General features: G+C 44.1%; 1 protein-coding gene across 3 annotated transcripts in view; it reads left to right on the top strand.

Moving 5' to 3' along the window:
- ccdc146 (coiled-coil domain containing 146) overlaps nt 1-22,827 on the top strand; it is a 228,758-nt gene that overhangs the window by 186,670 nt on the left and 19,261 nt on the right. For all 3 annotated transcript variants that reach the window (XM_070896626.1, XM_070896628.1, XM_070896627.1), the window contains one exon: nt 8,261-8,489. In XM_070896626.1, the coding sequence (XP_070752727.1) occupies nt 8,261-8,489 (229 nt within the window). The remainder of the gene's footprint in view (nt 1-8,260; nt 8,490-22,827) is intronic.

A 22,827-nucleotide genomic window follows, 5' to 3' on the forward strand; every position in this document is an offset into this window, starting at 1 on the left:
GGGATCCCTTATGGTATTGCTGTGGGGTGGTGCCAACCTGGCGCATCATGTGGCAGCCCAGCCATATGGGTGTACAGCATCAAATTAACAAAATTTGGCCATGATGAGGCCATCACTGAGCTCCCGGGTAGCAATGTGCTCAGGTGCTGATGCCCTGTGTCTTGTATAGAATCAGGTGATTGCGAAAAAGCTTGGTGGTTTTGTTGATCCTGCTGGTGTTCCTGGTGCTGCTGGTGTTGGGGCGCATCATGGTCAGATTCTGAGGACCAAGGTGAGACAGTATAAATAGCACCCACACTGATAGAATAGATAGCAGGTGAAGTAGAGTTGACAGAAGCAATCTGTCAATGATGAGAGAGATTCTTACAATGAGGTGACACTGGATGGAGACTGTGCTTGAAAGACTTGCAGCCTACAAAAAGCTCAATCTGTGTTGCAAATGCAGTGAGAAACAAATTTTGCTTGAAAAAAGTGATCAGCTGTTAGGTAGGAGCTTTTATGGTACATTTCATGCTGTCAACTAATCAGTTGGAGCTTCATCATAGGCAATCCCTCGGAATCAAGGAGCACTTGCTTCCACTCTAAAAATGAGTTCTTAGGTGACTGAACAGTCCAATACGAGAACCACAGTCCCTGTCACAGGTGGGACAGACAGTCGCTGAGAGAAAGAGTGGGTGGGACTGGTTTGTTGCACGCTCCTTCCGCTGCATGCTCTCGACGATGAGACTCGAGGTGCTCAGCGCCCTCCCGGATGCACTTCCTTCACTTAAGGCGGTCTTTGGCCAGGGACTCCCAGGTGTCGGTGGAGATGTTGCACTTCATCAAGGAGGCTTTGAGGGTATCTTTCAAACGTTTCCTCTGCCCACCTTTGGCTCGATTGCTGTGAAGGAGTTCCGAGTAGAGCACTTGCTTTGGGAGTCACATGTCTGGCATGCGAACAATGTGGCCTGCCCAGCGGAGCTGATCGAGTGTGGTCATAGAAACATAGAAACACAGAAAATAGGTGCAGGAGTAGACTATTCGGCCTTTCGAGTCTGCACCACCATTCAGTATGATAATGGCTGATCATGCAACTTCAGTACCCCATTCCTGCTTTCTCTCTATACCCCTTGATCCCTTTAGCCGTAACTGCCTTTTGAATATATCTAACAAACTGGCCTCAACAACTTTCTGTGGTGGAGAATGCCACAGGTTCACAATTCTCTGAGTGAAGAAGTTTCTCCTCATCTCAGTCCTAAATGGCTTACCCTTTATCCTTAGACTGTGACCCCTGGTTCTGGACTTCCCCAACATCGGGAACATTCTTCTTGCATCTAACCTGTGCAATCCCGTCAGAATTTTATATGTTTCTGTGAGATCCCCTCTCATTCTTCTAAATTCCAGTGAATATAAGCCTAGTCAATCCAGTCTTTCTTCATATGTCAGTCCTGCCATCCCTGGAATCAGTCTGGTGAACCTTCGCTGCACTCCCTCAATAGCAAGAATGTCCTTCCTCAGATTAGGAGACCAAAACTGAACACAATATTTAAGATGTGGCCTCACCAAGGCCCTGTACAACTGCAGTAAGACCTCCCTGCCCCTATACTCAAATCCTCTCACTATGAAGGCCAACATGCCATTTGTCTCCTTCACCGCCTGCTGTACCTGCATGCCAACTTTCAATGACTGATGTACCATGACACCCAGGTCTCGTTACACCTCCCCTTTTCCTAATTTGTCACCATTCAGATAATATTCCGTCTTCCTGTTTTTGCCACCTCACATTTATCTACATTATATTGCATCTGCCATGCATTTGCCCACTCACCTAACCTGTCCAAGTCACCCTGCAGCCTTTTAGCATCCAGCATAGTGTCATCTGCAAACTTGGAGATATTACATTCAATTCCTTCGTCTAAATCATTAATGTATATTGTAAATAGCTGGGATCCTAGCACTGAACCTTGTGATACCCCACTAGTTACTGCCTGCCATTCTGAAAAGGATTCGTTTATTCCTACTCTTTGCTTCCTGTCTGCCAACCAGTTCGCTATCCAATATGTTACCCCCAATACCATGTGCTTTAATTTTGCACACTAATCTCTTGTGTGGGACTTTGTCAAAAGCCTTTTGAAAGTTCAAATACATCACATCCACTGGTTCTCCCTTGTCCACTCTATTAGTTACATCCTCAAAAAATTCGAGAAGATTTGTCAAGCATGATTTCCCTTTCATAAATCCATGCTGACTTGGACCGATCCTGTCACTGCTTTCCAAATGCGCTGCTATTTCATCTTTAATAATTGATTTCAACATTTGCCCCATTACCGATGTCAGGCTAACTGGTCTATAATTCTCTGTTTTCTCTCTCCCTCCTTTTTTAGTCAGTGCCTCAATGCTGGGGATGTTGACCTGGTCGAGGACACGAACATTGGTCCGTCTGTCCTCCCAGGGAATTTGCAGGATCTTGCGGAAACATCGTTGGTGGTATTTCTCCAGCGACTTGCGGTGTCTACTGTACATGGTCCATGTCTCTGATCTATACAGGAGGGCGGGTATTACTACAGCCCTGTAGACCATGAGCTTGGTGGTAGAGTTGAGGGCCTGATCTTTGAACACTCGTTTCCTCAGGCGGCCGAAGGCTGCACTGGCGCACTGGAGGCAGTGCTGAATCTCATTGTCAGTGTCTGCCCTTGTTGATAAGAGACTCCCGAGGTATGGGAAATGGTCTACGTTGTCCAGGGCCCGCCGTGGATCTTGATGACTGGGGGGCAGTGCTGGCAATGATAATGGGCATTCAACTCCCGCCTCAGGTTTACAGACATGCTTCCTGAGCATCGTAGTCCCTGTGGGCATTCACTTAAATTTAAACGGTAAGGCTATAAACACTTTTAAGGGTCTGACAACAACCTAATAATTGTTTAAATTGGGTCGCTCATCCCTCCCGGTCGGGTCGGGTCCGCGAGGACAGACTCACCTGAGGGAAAGGCACGTGGGAGCGAGATGACAGCAGGTTCCCCACCCACTGTCAAAAACAACTTTCCCACCTGACTCGCCACCGATCGCACCCACTACCACCCCAGAAAATTTCGGCCATTGTAAATCTCCTATAGGTATGTAAAAGGAAAGAGATTAGTGAAAGTAAACGTAGGTCCCTTACTGGCAGTGACAGGAGAAATTACAATGTGGAATAAGGAAATGGTAGAGACATTAAACAAATACTTTGTATCTGTCTTCATGGAAGAAGATACAAAAGACATTCTGGAAATTGTGGGGAACCAAGAGTCTAGTGAGAATGAGGAACTTAACGAAATTAGCAAAGAAATAGTACTGGAGAACTTAATGGGATTAAAAGTCGACAAATTCCCTGGACCTGATGGCCTACATCCTAGAGTTTTAAAAGAAGTGGCTACTGAGATAGGAGATGCATTGGTTTTGATCATCCAGAATTCCCTAGATTCTAGAATGGTCTCCGCGGATTGGAAGGTAGCAAATGTAACTCCGCTATTCAAGAAGGGAGGGAGAGAGTAAACAGGGAACTGTAGACCAGTTAGCCTGACATCAGTAGTAGGGAAAATGCTAGAATCTATTATTAGGGACCTGGTAACAGAAAATTTGAAAATCATAACATGATTGGCGGAGTCAACACAGATTTATGAAAGGGAAATCGTGTTTGACAAATCTGTTTTTTAAGGTTGTAACTACTAAGGGAGATAAGGGGGAACCAATGGATGGAGTGTACTTGGATTTTCAAAAAACATTCGATAAGGTGTCACACAAGAGGTTATTACACAAAGTTAGGGCTTATGGGATTGGGGGTAATATATCAGCATGGATTGAGAATTGGTTAATGGACAGAAAACAGAGAGTAGGAACAAACTGGTCATTTTCCGGTTGGCAGGCTGTAATTAGTGGAGTACTACAAGGATCAGTGCCTGGATCTCAGCTATTTACAATCTCTATCAATGACTTGGATGAGGGAAACGAGTTTAATGTATCTAAGTTTACTGAAGATACAAAGCTAGGTGGGAAAGTAAGTTGTGGGGAGGATGCAAAGAGGCTGCAAAAGGATATGGACAGGTTAAGTAAGTGGGCAAGAACATGGCAGATGGAATATAATGTGGATAAATGTGAGGTTATCCACTTTGGTAGGAAGTATAGAAAAGCAAAATATTTTTTAAATTGTGAGAGATTGGGAAATGTTGGTATTCAAACGGACCTTGGTTTCCTTCTACACAAATCACTGAAAGTTAACATGCAGGTACAGCAAGCAATTTGGAAAGCAAATGGTATGTTAGCCTTTATTACAAAAGAATTGGAGTACATAAGAACATAAGAATTAGGAACAGGAGTAGGCCATCTAGCCCCTCGAGCCTGCTCCGCCACTCAACAAGATCATGGCTGAATTGGCCGTGGACTCAGCTCCACTTACCCGCCTGCTCCCCACAACCCTTAATTCCCTTATTGGTTAAAAATCTATCTATCTGTGATTTAAATACATTCAATGAGCTAGCCTCAACTGCTTCCCTGGGCAGAGAATTCCACAGATTCACAACCCTCTGGGAGAAGAAATTCCTTCTCAACTCGGTTTTAAATTGGCTCCCCCGTATTTTGAGGCTGTGCCCCCTAGTTCTAGTCTCCCCTAGTTCTAGTCTCCCCTACCAGTGGAAACAACCTCTCTGTCTCTATCTTGTCTCTCCCTTTCATTATTTTAAATGTTTCTATAAGATCACCCCTCATCCTTCTGAACTCCAACGAGTAAAGACCCAATCACTCAATCTATCATCATAAGGTAACCCCCTCATCTCCAGAATCAGCCTAGTGAATCATCTCTGTACCCCCTCCAAAGCTAGTATATCCTTCCTTAAGTAAGGTGACCAAAACTGCACGCAGTACTCCAGGTGCGGCCTCACCAATACCTTATACAGTTGCAGCAGGAACACCCTGCTTTTGTACTCCATCCCTCTCACAATGAAGGCCAACATTCCATTCGCCTTCCTGATTACCTGCTGCACCTGCAAACTAACTTTTTGGGATTCATGCACAAGGACCCCCAGGTCCCTCTGCACCACAGCATGTTGTAATTTCTCCCCATTCAAATAATATTCCCTTTTACTGTTTTTTTTTTCCAAGGTGGATGACCTCACATTTTCCGACATTGTATTCCATCTGCCAAACTTTAGCCCATTCGCTTAACCTACCTAAATCTCTTTGCAGCCTTTCTGTGTCCTCTACACGACCCACTTTCCCACTAATCTTTGTGTCATCTTCAAATTTTGTTACACTACACTCTGTCCCCTCTTCCAGGTTATCTATGTATATCGTAAACAGTTGTGGTCCCAGCACCGAGCCCTGTGGCACACCACTAACCACCAATTTCCAACTCGAAAAGGACCCATTTATCCCGACTCTCTGCTTTCTGTTAGCCAGCCAATTCTCTATCCATGCTAATACATTTCCTCTGACTCCGCGTACCTTTATCTTCTGCAGTAACCTTTTGTGTGGTACCTTATCGAATGCCTTTTGGAAATCTAAATACACCACATCCATCGGTACACCTCTATCCACCATGCTCGTTATATCCTCAAAGAATTCCAGTAAATTAGTTAAACATGATTTCCCCTTCATGAATCCATGTTGCATCTGCTTGATTGCACTATTCCTATCTAGATGTCCCGCTATTTCTTCCTTAATGATAGCTTCAAGCATTTTCCCCACTACAGATGTTAAACTAACCGGCCTATAGTTATCTGCCTTTTGTCTGCCCCCTTTTTTAAACAGAGGCGTTACATTAGCTGCTTTCCAATCCGATTGTACCTCCCCAGAGTTCAGAGAATTTTGGTAGATTATAACGAATGCATCTGCTATAACTTCCGCCATCTCTTTTAATACCCTGGGATGCATTTCATCAGGACCAGGGGACTTGTCTACCTTGAGATCCGTTAGCCTGTCCAGCACTACCTCCCTAGTGATAGTAATTGTCTCAAGATCCTCCCTTCCCACATTCCTGTGACCAGCAATTTTTGGCATAGTTTTTGTGTCTTCCACTGTGAAGACCGAAGCAAAATAATTGTTTAAGGTCTCAGCCATTTCCACATTTCCCATTATTAAATCCCCCTTCTCATCTTCTAAGGGACCAACATTTACTTTATAAAAGTAAAGAAGTCTTACGGCAATTATATAGAGCCTTTGTAAGACCACACCTGGAGTACTGTGTAGTTTTGGTCTCCTTACCGAGAGGGAGTGCAACGAAGGTTCACCAGACTGATTCCTGGGATAGGAAAATTGTCCTTTGAGGCGAGACTGAGGAGACTAAGCCCATCTTCCCTAGAATTTAGAAGAATGAGAGGTGATCTCATTGAAACATTTAAAATTCTTAAGGGGCTTAACATGGTAGATGCTGGGAGGATGTTTCCCTTGAATGAGAAGTCTAGAACTAGGGGTCTAGAAGTCTAGAAATAAGTGGTCGGCCATTTAGGACTGAGGTGAGAAGAAGCTTCTTCACACAAAAGGTTGTAAATCTTTGGAATTCTCTACCCTAAAGGGCTGTGGATGCTCAGTCGTTGAGTATATTCAAGGCAGAGATTGATAAATCTTTGATAGTAAGAGAATCAAAGGATATGGGCATAGTGCGGGAAGGTGGGATTGAGGTAGAAGATCAGCCATGATCTTATTTAATGGTGCAGCAGGCTTGAAGGGCCAAATGGCCTACTCCTGCTCCTATTTATTATGTTCTTGTGTTCTAATTAAATCATAGCTGATCTGAACCTCAACTCTATCTACCTGCCTTAGCTCCATATCCCTTTACCTAACAAAAATCTATCAACCTCAGTTAAAAGCTCCAAATCTCCCAGCATCCACATTCTTTTGGGGGAGAAGATTCCAGATTTCTACTACCCTTTGTGTGAAAAAGTGCTTCTTGATTTTAAGATTCCTGATTTCCCCCAAATAGTATCTAACGTATTGGATTGTTTTAACATTTTAAACAACATAATCAAAGCACTCCTCAATCTTCTATACTAAAGGGAATACAAAGTAAGTTTATGCAACCTGTCCTCATAATTTAACCCTCAAAGATCCAGTATATTCTAGTGTTACGCCCCCTCCAAGGCCAATTTATCCTTCCTGAGGTGCGGTGCCCAAAACTGAACACAGTACTCCAGGTGGGGTGTAACCAAGGCTCTGTACAGATGAAGCATAACTTCCTCCCCTTTGTATTCCAGCCCCTTGAGATAAAGTTCAACATTTCATTAGCCTTTTTGAACCTCTCTACTAGCTTTTAATGATTTGTGTACTTGGATTCCCAAATCTCTTTGCTCCTCTACAGTTCTTAGTTTCCCACCATTTAGAAAATACTCTGATATTAGTTATTATGGATTTCATCCTGTACCTATGGTAATATATTACCCAGAATGAACCATGACAAGCCATGTCACATGAGAATGAAGCAGAAAAGAACCAGGGAATTCCAGCTCCTCTGGTGAAACTGTGAGAAAGAGAAAGTTACAGTTTTCACCATATAGAACTTAAGTATCCAGAATGTATAAGGACAAACCAGGCAGAAGATTTAAAATATTACTAAGTAACTGATTGTGTTGTTTGGGATGAGTTTTTTGTTTTCATGTAGCTGAGGGATACTGATGTTTCCCTCAGAGATCAGAGAGGATGTCCATGAAGTGCTTTGATGTTAACATTGAACACTTCAGCTACAATCAGTCCATTTGTCATTTACAGACCACAGCGAGTGTTCAGGTGCTGGTCATTTAACCCACACAATTCGAATCTGCCATGGGAAGTACAGGCAAAAAATATTTTATAATTACATAAATTATTAAGAAAAAGAAGGATGGGTTGAGGAGGGAAAAAGGAAGAATAAACAAATAAAGTGCACAACTACAGTCTATTATGTTCATTTTAATTACTGGTTAATTTAAATCCTTTTAGTGCTGTGTTATATCTGTTGCTGAATTTGAAATACTGGATAATTCAAACTTTCCAGCGCAATGAAAAATTAAATATTTTATACTGTAACTAACTGGGAATAAGAGGTTTTGGGAAGGAAAGAATGCAGTTAATTGAATCTTAAGGCAGTTTTGAGAAGTGAAAGGTAAATGTGAAGCCAGTAGGAGCGCTCCTGTTTCTAAACCGCTATGTTCAACACAGCTAAACATCACAACATTCAAGTTGGCTAAAAGACCTTTAACAATGAACTGCACAAATGTGAGTCGGGAAACAAGAAAACAATAATCTGATGCCGTGTTTGTGTCTTTTTTGTTTACAGAGGAATACATTTGATTGAAAGAGAAGAGGAAGTTTGTATTTTCTATGAGAAGCTAAGCATTCAGGACTCATTGATTGGTAATGGAGATGTGGAGTTACACAGTATGGAGGAGGAAATACGATTCTTGAATATTCAGCTGGCTGAAGAAAGGAGACAGATTCAAAAAGTTCGCAAAGATGTGCCAAGTAAACATGAACTGGAGTCAAACTTGAACATGTTGCAGATACAGGTAAGAAAAGGACAAAATCGGTAGTTCCTTCTTTGTTACTGAAAAGGACAAACTTCTTTGAGGACATTATAAATAAAGTAGATAGTGAAACATCGTGGATCATGAAATGTTTGAATTTTTGTAAAGGTCTTTGACAAAGTCCAAACTGAATGTCTACTAATAAAAATCATGGGAATTCAAGATAGAAGATAGATTTTAAAAATAGGAAATAGAGTACTCAGGAAGATATAGTACAAGTATAAGATTGAGGGAGGTGTTGATTGAGTGTTTGCTAGTGCTGTTGGGGAGGAATTAAACTAATATGGCAGGGGGATGGGAACCAATGCAGGGAGACAGAGGGAAACAAAATGGAGACAAAAGCAAAAGACAGAAAGGAGATGAGTAAAAGTGGAAGGCAGAGAAACCCAGGCAAAAAACAAAAAGGGCTACTGTACAGCAAAATTCTAAAGGGTCAAAGTGTAATGAAAAGGCAAGCATGAAAGCTCGGTGCCTCAATGCAAGGAGTATTCGGAACCCAGGAGAGGGCTCTGAGCTAGTTAGAGTGGGTGAGAGCTCAGATGAACAGGACCCCAAGAAAGAATGCAAAAGGCAGGAGGCAACAGAGCAGTTGTAGCACTGGGGTAAGTGTAAACCACAAGGTGATAGGAAGGGACAATATGTATGAATATAAAGGGGCTGCAAGAGGGGTCAAAACTAAAAATCATGGTTTAAAAACTAGTATTAAAACACTCTACCTAAATGCACGCAGCATTCGAAATAAAGTAAATGAGTTGACGGCACAAATCATTACAAATGGGTATGATTTGGTGGCCATTACAGAAACATGGTTGCAGGGGGGCCAAGACTGGGAATTAAACATACAGGGGTATCTGACAATTCGGAAAGATGGACAAGAAGGGAAAGGAGATGGGGTAGCTCGGTTAATAAAGGATGATATCAGGGCAGTTGTGAGAGATGATATTGGCTCTAATGAACAAAATGTTGAATCATTGTGGGTGGAGATTAGAGATAGTAAGGGGAAAAAGTCACTGGTGGGCGTAGTTTATAGGCCCCCAAATAATAACTTCACGGTGGGGCGGGCAATAATCAAGGGAATAATGGAGGCATGTGAAAAAGGAACAGCAGTAATCATGGGGGATTTTAACCTACATATCGATTGGTCAAATCAAATCGCACGGGGTAGCCTTGAGGAGGAATTCATAGAATGCATACGGGAGTGTTTCATAGAACAGTATGTTACAGAACCTACAAGGGAGCAAGCTATCTTAGATCTGGTCCTGTGTAATGAGACAGGAATAATAAACGATCTCCTAGTAAAAGATCCTCTTGGAATGAGTGATCACAGTATGGTTGAATTTGTAATACAGATTGAGGGTGAGGAAGTAGTGTCTCAAACGAGCGTACTATGCTTAAACAAAGGGGACTACAGTGGGATGAGAGCAGAGTTGGCTGAAGTAGATTGGAAACACAGACTAAACGGTGGCACAATTGAGGAACAGTGGAGGACTTTTAAGGAGCTCTTTCATCGTGCTCAACAAAAATATATTCCAGTGAAAAAGAAGGCCGGTAAGAGAAGGGATAACCAGCCGTGGATAACCAAGGAAATAAAGGAGAGTATCAAATTAAAAACCAATGCGTATAAGGTGGCCAAGGTTAGTGGGAAACTAGAAGATTGGGAAAATTTAAAACGACAGCAAAGAATGACTAAGAAAGCAATAAAGAAAGCAAAGATAGATTACGAAAGTAAACTTGCGCAAAACATAAAAACAGATAGTAAAAGCTTTTATAGATATATAAAATGGAAAAGAGTGACGAAAGTAAATGTTGGTCCCTTAGAAGATGAGAAGAGGGATTTAATAATGGGAAATGTGGAAATGGCTGAGACCTTAAACAATTATTTTGCTTCGGTCTTCACAGTGGAAGACACAAAAACCATGCCAAAAATTGCTGGTCACAGGAATGTGGGAAGGGAGGATCTTGAGACAATCACTATCACTAGGGAGGTAGTGCTGGACAGGCTAACGGATCTCAAGGTAGACAAGTCCCCTGGTCCTGATGAAATGCATCCCAGGGTATTAAAAGAGATGGTGGAAGTTATAGCAGATGCATTCGTTATAATCTACCAAAATTCTCTGGACTCTGGGGAAGTACCATCAGATTGGAAAGCAGCTAATGTAACGCCTCTGTTTAAAAAAGGGGGCAGACAAAAGGCAGATAACTATAGGCCGGTTAACATCTGTAGTGGGGAAAATGCTTGAAGCTATCATTAAGGAAGAAATAGCGGGACATCTAGATAGGAATAGTGCAATCAAGCAGACGCAACATGGATTCATGAAGGGGAAATCATGTTTAACTAATTTACCGAAATTTTTTGAGGATATAACGAGCATGGTGGATAGAGGTGTACCGATGGATGTGGTGTATTTAGATTTCCAAAAGGCATTCAATAAGGTGCCACACAAAAGGTTACTGCAGAAGATACGTGGAGTCAGAGGAAATGTATTAGCATGGATAGAGAATTGGCTGGCTAACAGAAAGCAGAGAGTCGGGATAAATGGGTCCTTTTCGGGTTGGAAATCAGTGATTAGTGGTGTGCCACAGGGATCGGTGCTGGGACCACAACTGTTTACAATATACATAGATGACCTGGAAGAGGGGACAGAGTGTAGTGTAACAAAATTTGCAGATGACACAAAGATTAGTGGGAAAGTGGGTTGTGTAGAGGACACAGAGAGGCTGCAAAGAGATTTAGATAGGTTAAGCGAATGGGCTAAGGTTTGACAGATGGAATACAATGTCGGAAAATGTGAGGTCATCCACCTTGGAAAAAAAAACAGTAAAAGGGAATATTATTTGAATGGGGAGAAATTACAACATGCTGCGGTGCAGAGGGACCTGGGGGTCCTTGTGCATGTATCCCAAAAAGTTAGTTTGCAGGTGCAGCAGGTAATCAGGAAGGCGAATGGAATGTTGGCCTTCATTGCGAGAGGAATGGAGTACAAAAGCAGGGAGTTCCTGCTGCAACTGTATAGGGTATTGGTGAGGCCGCACCTGGAGTACTGCGTGCAGTTTTGGTCACCTTACTTAAGGAAGGATATACTAGCTTTGGAGGGGGTACAGAGACGATTCACTAGGCTGATTCCGGAGATGAGAGGGCTAACTTATGATGATAGATTGAGTAGACTGGGTCTTTACTCGTTGGAATTCAGAAGGATGAGGGGTGATCTTATAGAAACATTTAAAATAATGAAAGGGATAGACAAGATAGAGGCAGAGAGGTTGTTTCCACTGGTCGGGGTGACTAGAACTAGGGGGCACAGCCTCAAAATACGGGGGAGCCAATTTAAAACTGAGTTGAGAAGGAATTTCTTCTCCCAGAGGGTTGTGAATCTGTGGAATTCTCTGCCCAAGGAAGCGGTTGAGGCTAGCTCATTGAATGTATTCAAATCACAGATAGATAGATTTTTAACCAATTAGGGAATTAAGGGTTACAGGGAGCGGGCGGGTAAGTGGCGCTGAGTTCACGGCCAGATCAGCCATGATCTTGTTGAATGGCGGAGCTGGCTCGAGGGGCTAGATGGCCTACTCCTGTTCCTAATTCTTATGTTCTTATGTTCTTAGGGAACAACTGAATTGTCAAAATTAGAGCTGGAAGTTGTCACAATGCATTCATTATTAATAAATCAGCCCTGCCTGAGCTCTTCAAGCATGATAAGGCATCTCACCCCTTCTTCCATGGGTCAACCCACTAACAGCAGCAGAGGATTGCAACAACGAGGGACATATTTGAAAAGGAAAAACTTGCAGGGGCTATTGGGAAGGAGCACAGGAGTGGGACTAATTGCGTAGCTCTTTCAAAGAGCCGGCACAGAAATGATGGGCCTAATGGCCTCCTTCTGTGCTGTATGATTTTCTGATATACTCAATGTGGCAGCTAATTTGTGTACATCAAGGTCCCACAAGCAGCAATGAGATAAATGACCAGATAACCTGTTTTTAATGGTTTGATTGAGGGTAGAAATCAGAAGACTGTCTTCCAAGTGGCATCAGAGGTGAGAGATCTAATGGTCTCACCCCGTTAAAGAGGATTAAAGGATTTTAGGGTTCTACATGGCAACACATACAGTAAGAACCCTAATTAGTGTCTCCTTTAACCAGAGTGCAATGTAAAGGGTTCATTCTACATTGCAAGTTCATTCATTGTATTTTTAGTTGTATAGCTCTTAACTTTAGGGGATGAAAAGTATGCAAATTCCCAGGGTGCTCCAAGAAGAAAAGAGAGAGTGGCCAGTGGATTACCTCACCTGTACTGCTCAGATCACTGAACTTCTTGTGAAGTTTTGGTCTCCTAATCTGAGGAAGGACGTTCCTGCTATTGAGGTTGTGCAGCCAAGGTTCACCAGACTAATTCCAGGGATGGCTGAACTGTCATATGAGGAGAGACTGGTTCAACTGGGCCTTTATTCACTGGAGTTTCGAAGGATGAGAGGGGATCTCATAGAAACGTATAAGATTCTGACAGGACTGGACAGGTTAGATGCGGGAAGAATGTTCCCGATGTTGGGGAAGTTCAGAACCAGGGGACATAGTCTTAGGATAAGGGGTAGGCCATTTAGGACTGAGATGAGGAGAAACTTCTTCACTCAGAGAGTTGTTAACCTGTGGAATTCCCTGCCGCAGAGAGTTGTTGATGCCAGTTCATTGGATATATTCAAGAGGGAGTTAGATATGGCCCTTACAGCTAAAGAGATCAAGGGGTATGGAGAGAAAGTAGGAAAGCGGTACTGAGGGAATGATCAGCCATGATCTTATTGAATGGCAGTGCAGGCTCGAAGGGCCGAATGACCTCCCCGGAACCTATTTTCTATGTTTCTATGTTTAGTCTGCATTTCTGTGGGTGAAAGTTAGCACTCAGTGCCATTGTGCAGTACTCATATACAGCATCATGGATTACAGTAAAGTATTACACATCATAAATGTGGCACTTTGAATTGTCTGTCTAATTATATTTGACATTTTCTTTTGCCCTTTCGGCCACAATGTGATTCTGTTCTATAGACCTTGTGTCAATACTACAATTTCTGTGTATGTGTGTGTCACCATTGTGTCATTGCTCAAATTCCAACATAGCAAAAGATGTGTATTACTTTGCCAGGTTCAGTCTGGAAGCTATATTGGCACAATCTGAGTGAGTAATTGTTAGAATGATGAGAAGCTAAATTACTTTGCTCTCCTTGAAGTAAAATAGTTTGCCAAATTGCTAAATTTCACACTAATTTGAAATGGAACAATTCTAATTCATAGAATCCATAGAATGATTACAGCACAGAAGGAGGCCATTTGGCCCGTCAAGCCTGTGCCGACTCTACACGAGCACTTCAGCTAGCCCCACTCCCCCCCCACTCCCACCATCCACCCCCCCCCCCCCCAGCCCCTTTCCCTGTAGCCCTGCAAAAAAATTTCCTTCAGGTACTTATCCTTTTGAAAGCCACAATTGAATTGAATCTGCCTCCACCACTGTTTCAGGCAGTGAATTCCAGATCCTAACCACTCGCTGCGTAAAAAAGTTTTTCCTCACGTCGCCTTTGGTTCTTCTACCAATCACCTTAAATCTGTGTTCTCTGGTTCTCGACCCTTCTGCCAATGGGAAACGTTTCTCTCTATCTACTCTGTCTAGATCCCTCATGATGTTGAATACTTCTATCAAATCTCCTCTTAATCTTCTCTGCTCTAAGGAGAACAACCCCAGCCTCTCCAGTCTGTCCACATAGCTGAAGTCTCTCATCCCTGGAACCATTCTTGTAAATCTTTTCTGCACCCGCTCTAAGGCCTTCACATCCTTCCTAAAGTGCAGTGCCCAGGATTGGACACAATACTCCAGTTGAGTTCGAACCAGTTTTATAAAGGTTCATCATAACTTCCTTGCATTTGTACTCTATGCTTCTATTTATGAAGCCCAGGATCCCGTATGCTTTTTTAACCACTCACTCAAGCTGCCTTGCCACCTTCAATGATTTGTGCACATATACCCAGGTCTCTCTGCTCATGCACCCCCTTTAGAATTGTACTCTTTAGTTTATATTGCCTCTCCTCGTTCTTCCTACCAAAATGTATCACTTCGCACTTTTCCGCGTTAAATTTCATCTACCACTTGTCTGCCCATTCCACCAGCCTGTTTATGCCTTCTTGAAGTCTATCACTATTCTCCTCACTGTTCACTATTCTTCGAAGTTCATTTTGTAAAAAACGTTTTCACCTGGAATTTCTCCAGGCTTTCTATTGATCTTGTGCCATAGTTCCAGTGGGAGATTGGGAACCCCCTGCGGAAATTCTACCCGTCTGCAAAATCACTGTTGAAGAAACATGCTCATTTGTGAGTAATAACTCTATATGTAAAGTCAATGTCCAGACAGAAGGGCCAATCTAAACCCTGCCTGCCTGACGAGAATGGAGCGGACAGGTGGTTACAATAGCGGTAAGTACTTACTGCTGTGTTCCTGATGCACTTCTGGTCGCCGCCATCTTAATCATGCAGTTTTAAGAGTCAGCCGTGGGAGTCATGCGGGGGTCTTGTGAATACAAGTAAATCGGGTCCTATGATACAATTAAGGCCCCGACGCCATTTTTACATGAAATCACGGAATTCTTGCCTCATGCCCATTCGGCCAGTAAAACGTAGTGAGATTGGTCTCTCTGACCTACTGTTTATAGGGGCACATACCTGCAGGTACTTGGGTCACAGGGTATATGTTCCATTGTGCTGTCTGAATTGTCATTCAGAAGGTATTTGATAAGGTGCCATATAAAAGGTTACTGCACAAGATAAAAAATTCATGGGGTTGGGGTAATATATTAGCATGGATAGAGGATTAGCTAACTAACAGAAAACAGAGAGTCGGGATAAATGGGTAATTTTTCGGTTGGCAAACAGTAACTAGTGGGGTGCCGCAGAGATCAGTGCTGGGTCCACAGCTATTTACAATCTATATTAATGACTTGGATGAAGGGACCGAGTGTAATGTAGCCAAGTTTGCTGATGAGACAAAGGTGGGTGCGAAAGCAAATTGTGAGGAGGACGCAAAAAATCTGCAAAGGAATATATAGACAAGCTAAGTGAGTGGGCACAAATTTGGCAGATGGAGTATAATGTGGGAAATTGTGAGGTTATCCACAGGCAGAAAAAAATAGAAAAGCAAATTAGAATTTAAATGGAGAAAAATTGCAAAGTGCTGCAATACAGAGAGACCTTAGGGGTCCTTGTGCATGAAATACAAAAAGTTAGTGTGCAGGTACAGCAAGTAATCAGGAAGGCAAATGGAATGTTGGCCTTTATTGCAAAGGGGATAGAGTATAAAAGCAGAGAAGTCCTGCTACAACTGTACAGGGTATTGGTGAGGCCACACCTAGAGGTCAGCGTATAGTTTTGGTCTCCATATTTAAGGAAGGATATACTTGCTTTGGAGGCTGTTCAGAGTAGGTTCACTAGGTTGATTCTGGAGATGAGGGGGTTAACTTATGAAGATAGGGTGAGTAGGTTGGGCCTAAACTCATTGTAGTTCAGAAGAATGAGAGGTGATCTTATCGAAACATATAAGGTAATGAGGAGGCTCGACAAGGTGGATGCAGAGAGGATATTTCCACTCATAGGGGAAACTCTAGAATAAGGGGCTACCCATTTAAAACTGAGATGAGGAGGAATTTCTTCTCTGAGGGTTGTAAATCTATGGAATTCTCTGCCCCAGAGAGCTGTGGAGGCTGGGTCATTGAATATATTTACGGTGGAAATAAACAGATTTTTGAGCGATAAGGGAATAAAGGGTTATGGGGAGCGGGCAGGGAAGTGGAGCTGAGTCCATGATCAGATCAGCCATTATCTGATTAAATGGCAGAGCAGGCTTGAGGGGCCAGATGGCCTATTCCTGCTCCTATTTCTTATGTTCTTATGTCAAAAGAGTTTCCAGATTCCAGATGACTTCTTTCTCATTTTTCTTTCCTTGATTTATTTGCGTATCATGGGCGCTATTATTGCTAGTTTCATTTGGATGGATGAACACTTGAAGGATTAGAAGCAAGCAGCACAAGCTGTGCCTATTAGAAGACAAGGAGTGAGGAGTGCTGCACATAGGAGGCAGTAATCAGTACACATGGTGTACAGGCTAAGATTCACTCTTGGACCTTGTTGGAAGCGCCTTTTCAGGCTATCTCTGGTTACCTTAATAATCAGGTTCGAGTGCAAACTAATATGGTGGATATAGGGGGCCCAAATTTGGCACACCCGTTTTTTCGGCGCACTCATCGGAGATGCGCCGACTTCCTTGGGTGAAAACGGCGGCGAAAAGATCTCCCCGGATTCTGGCCGCTCTGTGGCCTCTCCCATGACTTGACGCGGCGTGGTCTATCCATTAGGGGGTGGAGCTAGGGCCCTGGGCGAAAAACAGTGCCAGCAGCTCAACACATGCGCACTGGAGGTTTCGCGCATGCGCAGTAGCTCCTGCTCCCAGCCGTGCTGCAGCGTGGGACCCGATGCGTCCCGCCCCATCCCCGACCGAGTGGCCTCACGAGGCGCATCGGGCTGGCTGCTGGAATAGTCAGAGAGAGAGAGAGTTAGATCGCTGGAATAGTCAGAGAGAGAGAGAGAGAGAGAGTCAGTCAGAAAGAGAGTCAGTTCCCTGTGCTCTCCCGCCCGGTCATCCCACCTGCACCTATCCCCGGCCGAGTGGCCTCTCGCACCGGCTGGCCCGCTGACTTCCCGGGCCCAAGTTAGGAAAGTAGGACTGAAGTTTTATTTTTTGTTTCTTCTTGATGGTTTTTATGCTTCTTGAATGTTGTTGTGCTTTGTTTAGTGCTTTGTAAGGTCCTCTCTGCTTCCCTTCCCGCCCCTACCTCTGGCTACCTGCGCTGATTTCTTAACTCTCTGCAAGGGTTTTCTGTGCAGCCACAAGTGGCCACATACATTGACCTAAGTTAGTTTGGAGCAACTATTAGCTGTCCGAAGTGGCTTAAATGGCTAAAACTGGCGTAGGTGGCTGGTAACGCCCCCTTTTGAAAAAAACTAAACTAAACTAAAAAAATCCAAACTAACTCACTTACACTGGTGCAAATTGAATGTGCAAAATGGGGATTTTTAAGATATCCAGAAAAATCAAGTTGCTCCAAAAAAAAAACGGAGCCAATTTTGGGCCCATTGTGTTTATTCAGAGTTCAGGACGGAATGTAACCTTTTTCGGGGTAGGCCTGTGATCGAATTATTGACAGGGCTATTTGACCTATCAAGGCTCTCTTTAAAAACCTATTACCCAATAGCACTTTTAATTCTTTGTCTCCACTTGTCGATGAAGACCCACCCTGAAGGAGGGATCTTTTACAACCATTACACATTTTTCTAGTTTATAGTTTTGAATGCCAATCCATCCACCTGGATCCCTCTTATCTGTCAAGCCCGGTTCCCTCATAGCTATAGTCTGTTATCGCATCCTGCCTTGCCCTCCCTGCTCCAACTGGTGCATGTCTCAGGGCAACTTTAGGACATTAAATCAGGGTCCAAGACTAGAACTATCGTATTTCAGCCGGTAGTCATAGATACCCTAAGTCCCATTCCTTCTATTCTATGTCTTTTATACCAATTAACTTTTAATATCTGTTAAACAAACTCCCTTCTACCTTAGCATTATAATTGGTTATTAGTAAGAATGGAAGAAACATTAGGTTGGGCCTTCATTGGCCAAATTAAAGACTGTCAAAATGTTATGCATTCTCTAATCTAACACACTAAAAACAGTGTCTCGGGAAAGCAAAACTTAAGCATTCACGGGTAAAACATAGCTTATACATTATCCCTTTACTTGTCTTGAGCAGAAACATATAATCAATAAACATAGTATCATGTTCAGATAACCCTAATTTCTAACACCTATCCAAGGAATAGTGCATCAGGAGGCTGTGCTTCTCCAGGCAAGCAGTTGCAGACCTGCTGCCTGCTGGAACAGGGGACCATATTTTGCCAGTGGCTCTCAAATTCACCACAGCACCACAGTAATTTCTTTGCTTCTGGATCTTTCCAGTCTGTTATAGGGACATCAGCCACACGTCCCAGACTGCAATGCACAAAAGCAGGTCACCAATACCCTATTTGCCAGGACTAACCAGAACGTCACATTCTCCAGTGACCTCAACAGTCAGTAGGAGCAAGCTTTGGGATTTGCTGCAGTGCCTGGCATCCCTCACGTCCACAGCGTCATTGCTGCACACATACTACCATCAGGGCACCAGAATACCAGCCAACAGCCTTTGTAAATAGAAAAGGCTACCATACCATTCATGTCCAGGTAGTGTCCGATCACATAAACAGGATCATGCAAGTTTGTGCAGGGTATCCAAGTAACTGTCATGATGCATTTGTCCTGCGCCAGTGTACCATTCCCACAATATTCAACCCTTCCAGCAGGACTGCTGGGGAACAAGGGATACTCCCTACGGAACCCCACCAGACATGCAACACAGATATAATCAAAGCCAGGGCACCACCAGGGTCATTACTTAGCACAACATAGGGCTGCTCAAGTGGAAATTCAGGTGTCTCGACAGATCTGGGGCCCCCTACAATATGCTGGCATCATAATGTTCTGCTGCATCCTGCATAACCTGTTCATACAGATAAACCTACATTTGGAGGAGGAATAGCAGAAACAGTCCTCATTAGACTAGGGTGAAAGCAAAAAAGCAGCAGAAGAAGGAGGGCCACCTGATAATATTGTAGCAAATTATACAAAGTCCTTTTGCATTAACTGTGCCTGTTACATCTTTAACCACCTCCTTAAACCAGTATCACATAACATTAAAACCATTCTGCCAGCTTCCACACCAATGACATACTGACAATGCACTCAGAAACTGCTGTAAAAGCACACTGCAGACCAAAGTGCCAAATGTGATAAAGATGAGGAATTTAATTCCCAACACAATAATTGCGGTCTATTCATTTCTTACCCAAGTGTCAACCCAATGTACCTTTCTTATAAGGTTACCTAACTCTACTACACCTACGAAGTAGTCCCCTAGTGACCTCACAAAAGCTGGTGTCAGGTTGCTATTGCTCATGTGGGAGCCCTCAAGATGCCCATGACTGGTAACTTCTCAGTGCTTGACTGTGTAAGGCCCCGGCTGGAGACTGCTGCCAGGACAGTCTGGTTCAGCTGGCATGCTGCCACCGTGGCTGGTCTTCGTTGAGGGGGTGGTGAAGGAGCAGACTTACTGACATGCTGAGAGGAGGTAACATCCATTTGCTCCACCAGTCTCTCCAAGGTGGACATCTGCCTCTCCAAGGTGGAGCACAGGTTTGAACCCAGACACTGCATGGCAGCCATTTGATCTTCAACCAAAGCTTCAAAGGCTGGTGACACTGACTCCCTTTGTAAGGGCCTAGCTGCAGGGTCCCTGGAGGTGGCCACACTCTCCAAGGAAAAGTGCAGTGGTCATGCCATGCAACATGGCAGCACATAGGCTGGAAGTGGACTCTGCCACTTATAGCACTAGTGCTGAAACTCCTTGGCAGGCCTTCCAATATCTGCTATAAATGCATGTGAGAGGCAAGAAGTTTTCTTTTCATGGCTGGACACTTGAAGTCTTCATCTCTCTCTCAGTCAGCAAATCTGGTAGAGGACCTCACCAAATCTGGGAAAGGACTTCACCCTTTGGCTTGCTCTTTCCTTGGCAGTCCCTCCCACCAGTATCCGCTGTGGCTCACTCATGCTGGGCATTTCACCAAATGCAGACCCTTCAAGCTCACTGTCTAACCTACTTGGAGTCCTAATCTCTGTGCTGCTACTTGGCAGGAATAGAGTGAGTGATGTTGTATCCTGAGGAGGATTGTCCTACTCCGAGATGACTTCTTCAGGAAGCTCATTGCTGAGAAGGACTTGGAGGAAAGTAAAAAAAGAGACAAGAGTTAGCATGGCAATTACAGGCTGGACATGAGCATGTGACAGTCTTGACAGTGCAGTTTGAAGTTGTGAAGCTTGTTGAGTGTTTTCTGAGGTGAATAAAGAGTTACAAGTAACATGCAGCAATATATCAGGAACGGTAGCATAATTGTTATGTTACTGGACTGGTATTCCAGAGGCTAATGATCCAGAGACGTGAGTTCAAATTCCAACACAGGAGCTGGGGAATTTAAATGTAGTTACTGAAATAAATCTGCAATAAAAAACTAGTATCAGTACTGATGACCATGAAACTATTCAATAGTCATAAAAACCCACCTGGTTCACTAATGTCCTTACCTGGTCTGGCCTCCAGACCTACAGTAATGTGGTTGACCCTTAACTGCCCTCTGAAATGGCCTAGCAAGCTACTCTGTTGTAACAAACCATTACAAAAAACAATAAGAAGAATAAAACTGGACACACTGTTGTGTATCTGTAAAGCATCCACTCCCATATTCCGCCACCAGGGAGCACATCCCCTGAAGTCTCAAGGGATCCCAGCATCCCTTGGGAGCACTGTATATAAGCTGGCCCCTAAGGCCTGTTCCTCACTCTGTAGTGTCTTAATAAAGACTGAGGTCACTGTTACTTTAACCTCCCTGTGTGCAGCCTCATCTGTGTTAGGAACACAATAACTGGCGACGGGTATACGAATCCAACGCAAAGATGCAGCAAACTGTGGGCATCCTGGAGAAGTTCTCGGAGGGTGAGGACTGGGAAGCCTATGTCGAATGGCTAGACCAATAATTTGTAGCCAACGAGCTGGACGGAGAAGGAAGCACTGCAAAAAGGAGAGTGGTCCTCCTCATGGTCTGCGGGGCACCGACCTACAGCCTTATGAAGAATCTTCTGGCTCCAGTGAAACCCACAGATGAGTCGTATGAGGAGCTGTGTATACTGGTTCGGGAGCATCTTAACCCAAGGGAGAGCGTGCTGATGGCGAGGTAATCGGTTCTACACGTGCCAGCGATCTGAAGGTCAGGAACAGGCGAGCTACGTCGCCAAGCTAAGGCGACTTGCAGGACAATGTGAGTTTGATGGCTACCTGGAGCAGATGCTCAGAGACTTTTTTGTACTGGGCATTGGTCACGAGACCATCCTACGAAAACTTTTGACTGTAGAGACACCGACCCTCAGTAAGGCCATTGCGATAGCACAGACCACCAGTGATCACACCAAACAAATCTCTCAGCACACAAGTGCTAGCAATGTTCATAAAATAACTGGAACTATGTTTGCGAGCAGAAATGTACAGGGCAGAACCCACGAGTCTGCAATTGCCAGCAGGCCTCAAGTGACCCAGATGACTCAGAGTCCCCAACAAAGAATGAATGCAAGGCAATTCACACCTTGTTGGTGTTGTGGAGGCTTCCATTCAGACTATTCATGCCGCTTCAAAGGGTATGTTTGCAAGAGCTGTGGAACAATGGGACACCTCCAACGAGCTTGCAGACGGGCAGCAAGCTCTGCAAAACCTGCTAACCACCACGTGGCAGAGGAAGATCGGTCCATGGTGGATCAAAGCAATTTCGAGCCTCAGAGAGAGGAGGCAGATGCCGAAGTACATGGGGTGCACACATTTTCAACAAAATGTCCACCTATAATGCTAAATGTAAAATTGAATGGCTTACCCGTAGCCATGGAACTGGACACTGGCGCTAGCCAATCCGTCATGAGTAAAAAGATGTTTGAGAGACTGTGGTGCAACAAGGCACTCAGACCAGCCCTGAGCCCCATCCACACAAAACTGAGAACGTATACCAAAGAGCTTATCACTGTGCTGAGCAGCGCCATGGTCAAGGTCACCTACGAGGGCACGGTGCACGAACTGCCACTCTAGATTGTCCCGGGCGATGGCCCCACGCTGCTTGGAAGGAGCTGGCTGGGCAAAATCCGCTGGAACTGGGATGACATCCCAGCGCTATCACATGTCGATGAGGCCTCATGTACCCAGGTTCTGAACAAATTTCCTTCCCTTATTGAGCCAGGCATTGGAAACTTTTCCGGGGCGAAGGTGCGGATCCACTTGGTCCCAGAGGCACGACCCATTCACCACAAGGCGTGAGTGGTACCTCACATGATGAGGGAGAGAGTGGAAATCGAGCTGGACAGGCTGCAACGCGAGGGCATCATCTCCCCAGTGGAATTCAGCAAGTGGGCCAGCCCGATTGCTCCAGTACTCAAAAGTGATGGCACGGTCAGGATTTGCGGCGATTATAAAGTAACTATTAATCGTTTCTCGCTACAGGACCAATACTCGCAACCTAAGGCAGACGACCTATTTGCGACGCTGGCAGGAGGCAAGACGTTCACCAAGCTCGACCTGACTTCGACGTACATGACGCAGGAGCTGGAGG

The sequence above is a fragment of the Pristiophorus japonicus genome, chromosome 13 (assembly GCF_044704955.1).
Source record: "Pristiophorus japonicus isolate sPriJap1 chromosome 13, sPriJap1.hap1, whole genome shotgun sequence".
In the NCBI taxonomy this organism is placed as follows: Eukaryota; Metazoa; Chordata; class Chondrichthyes; family Pristiophoridae; genus Pristiophorus; species Pristiophorus japonicus.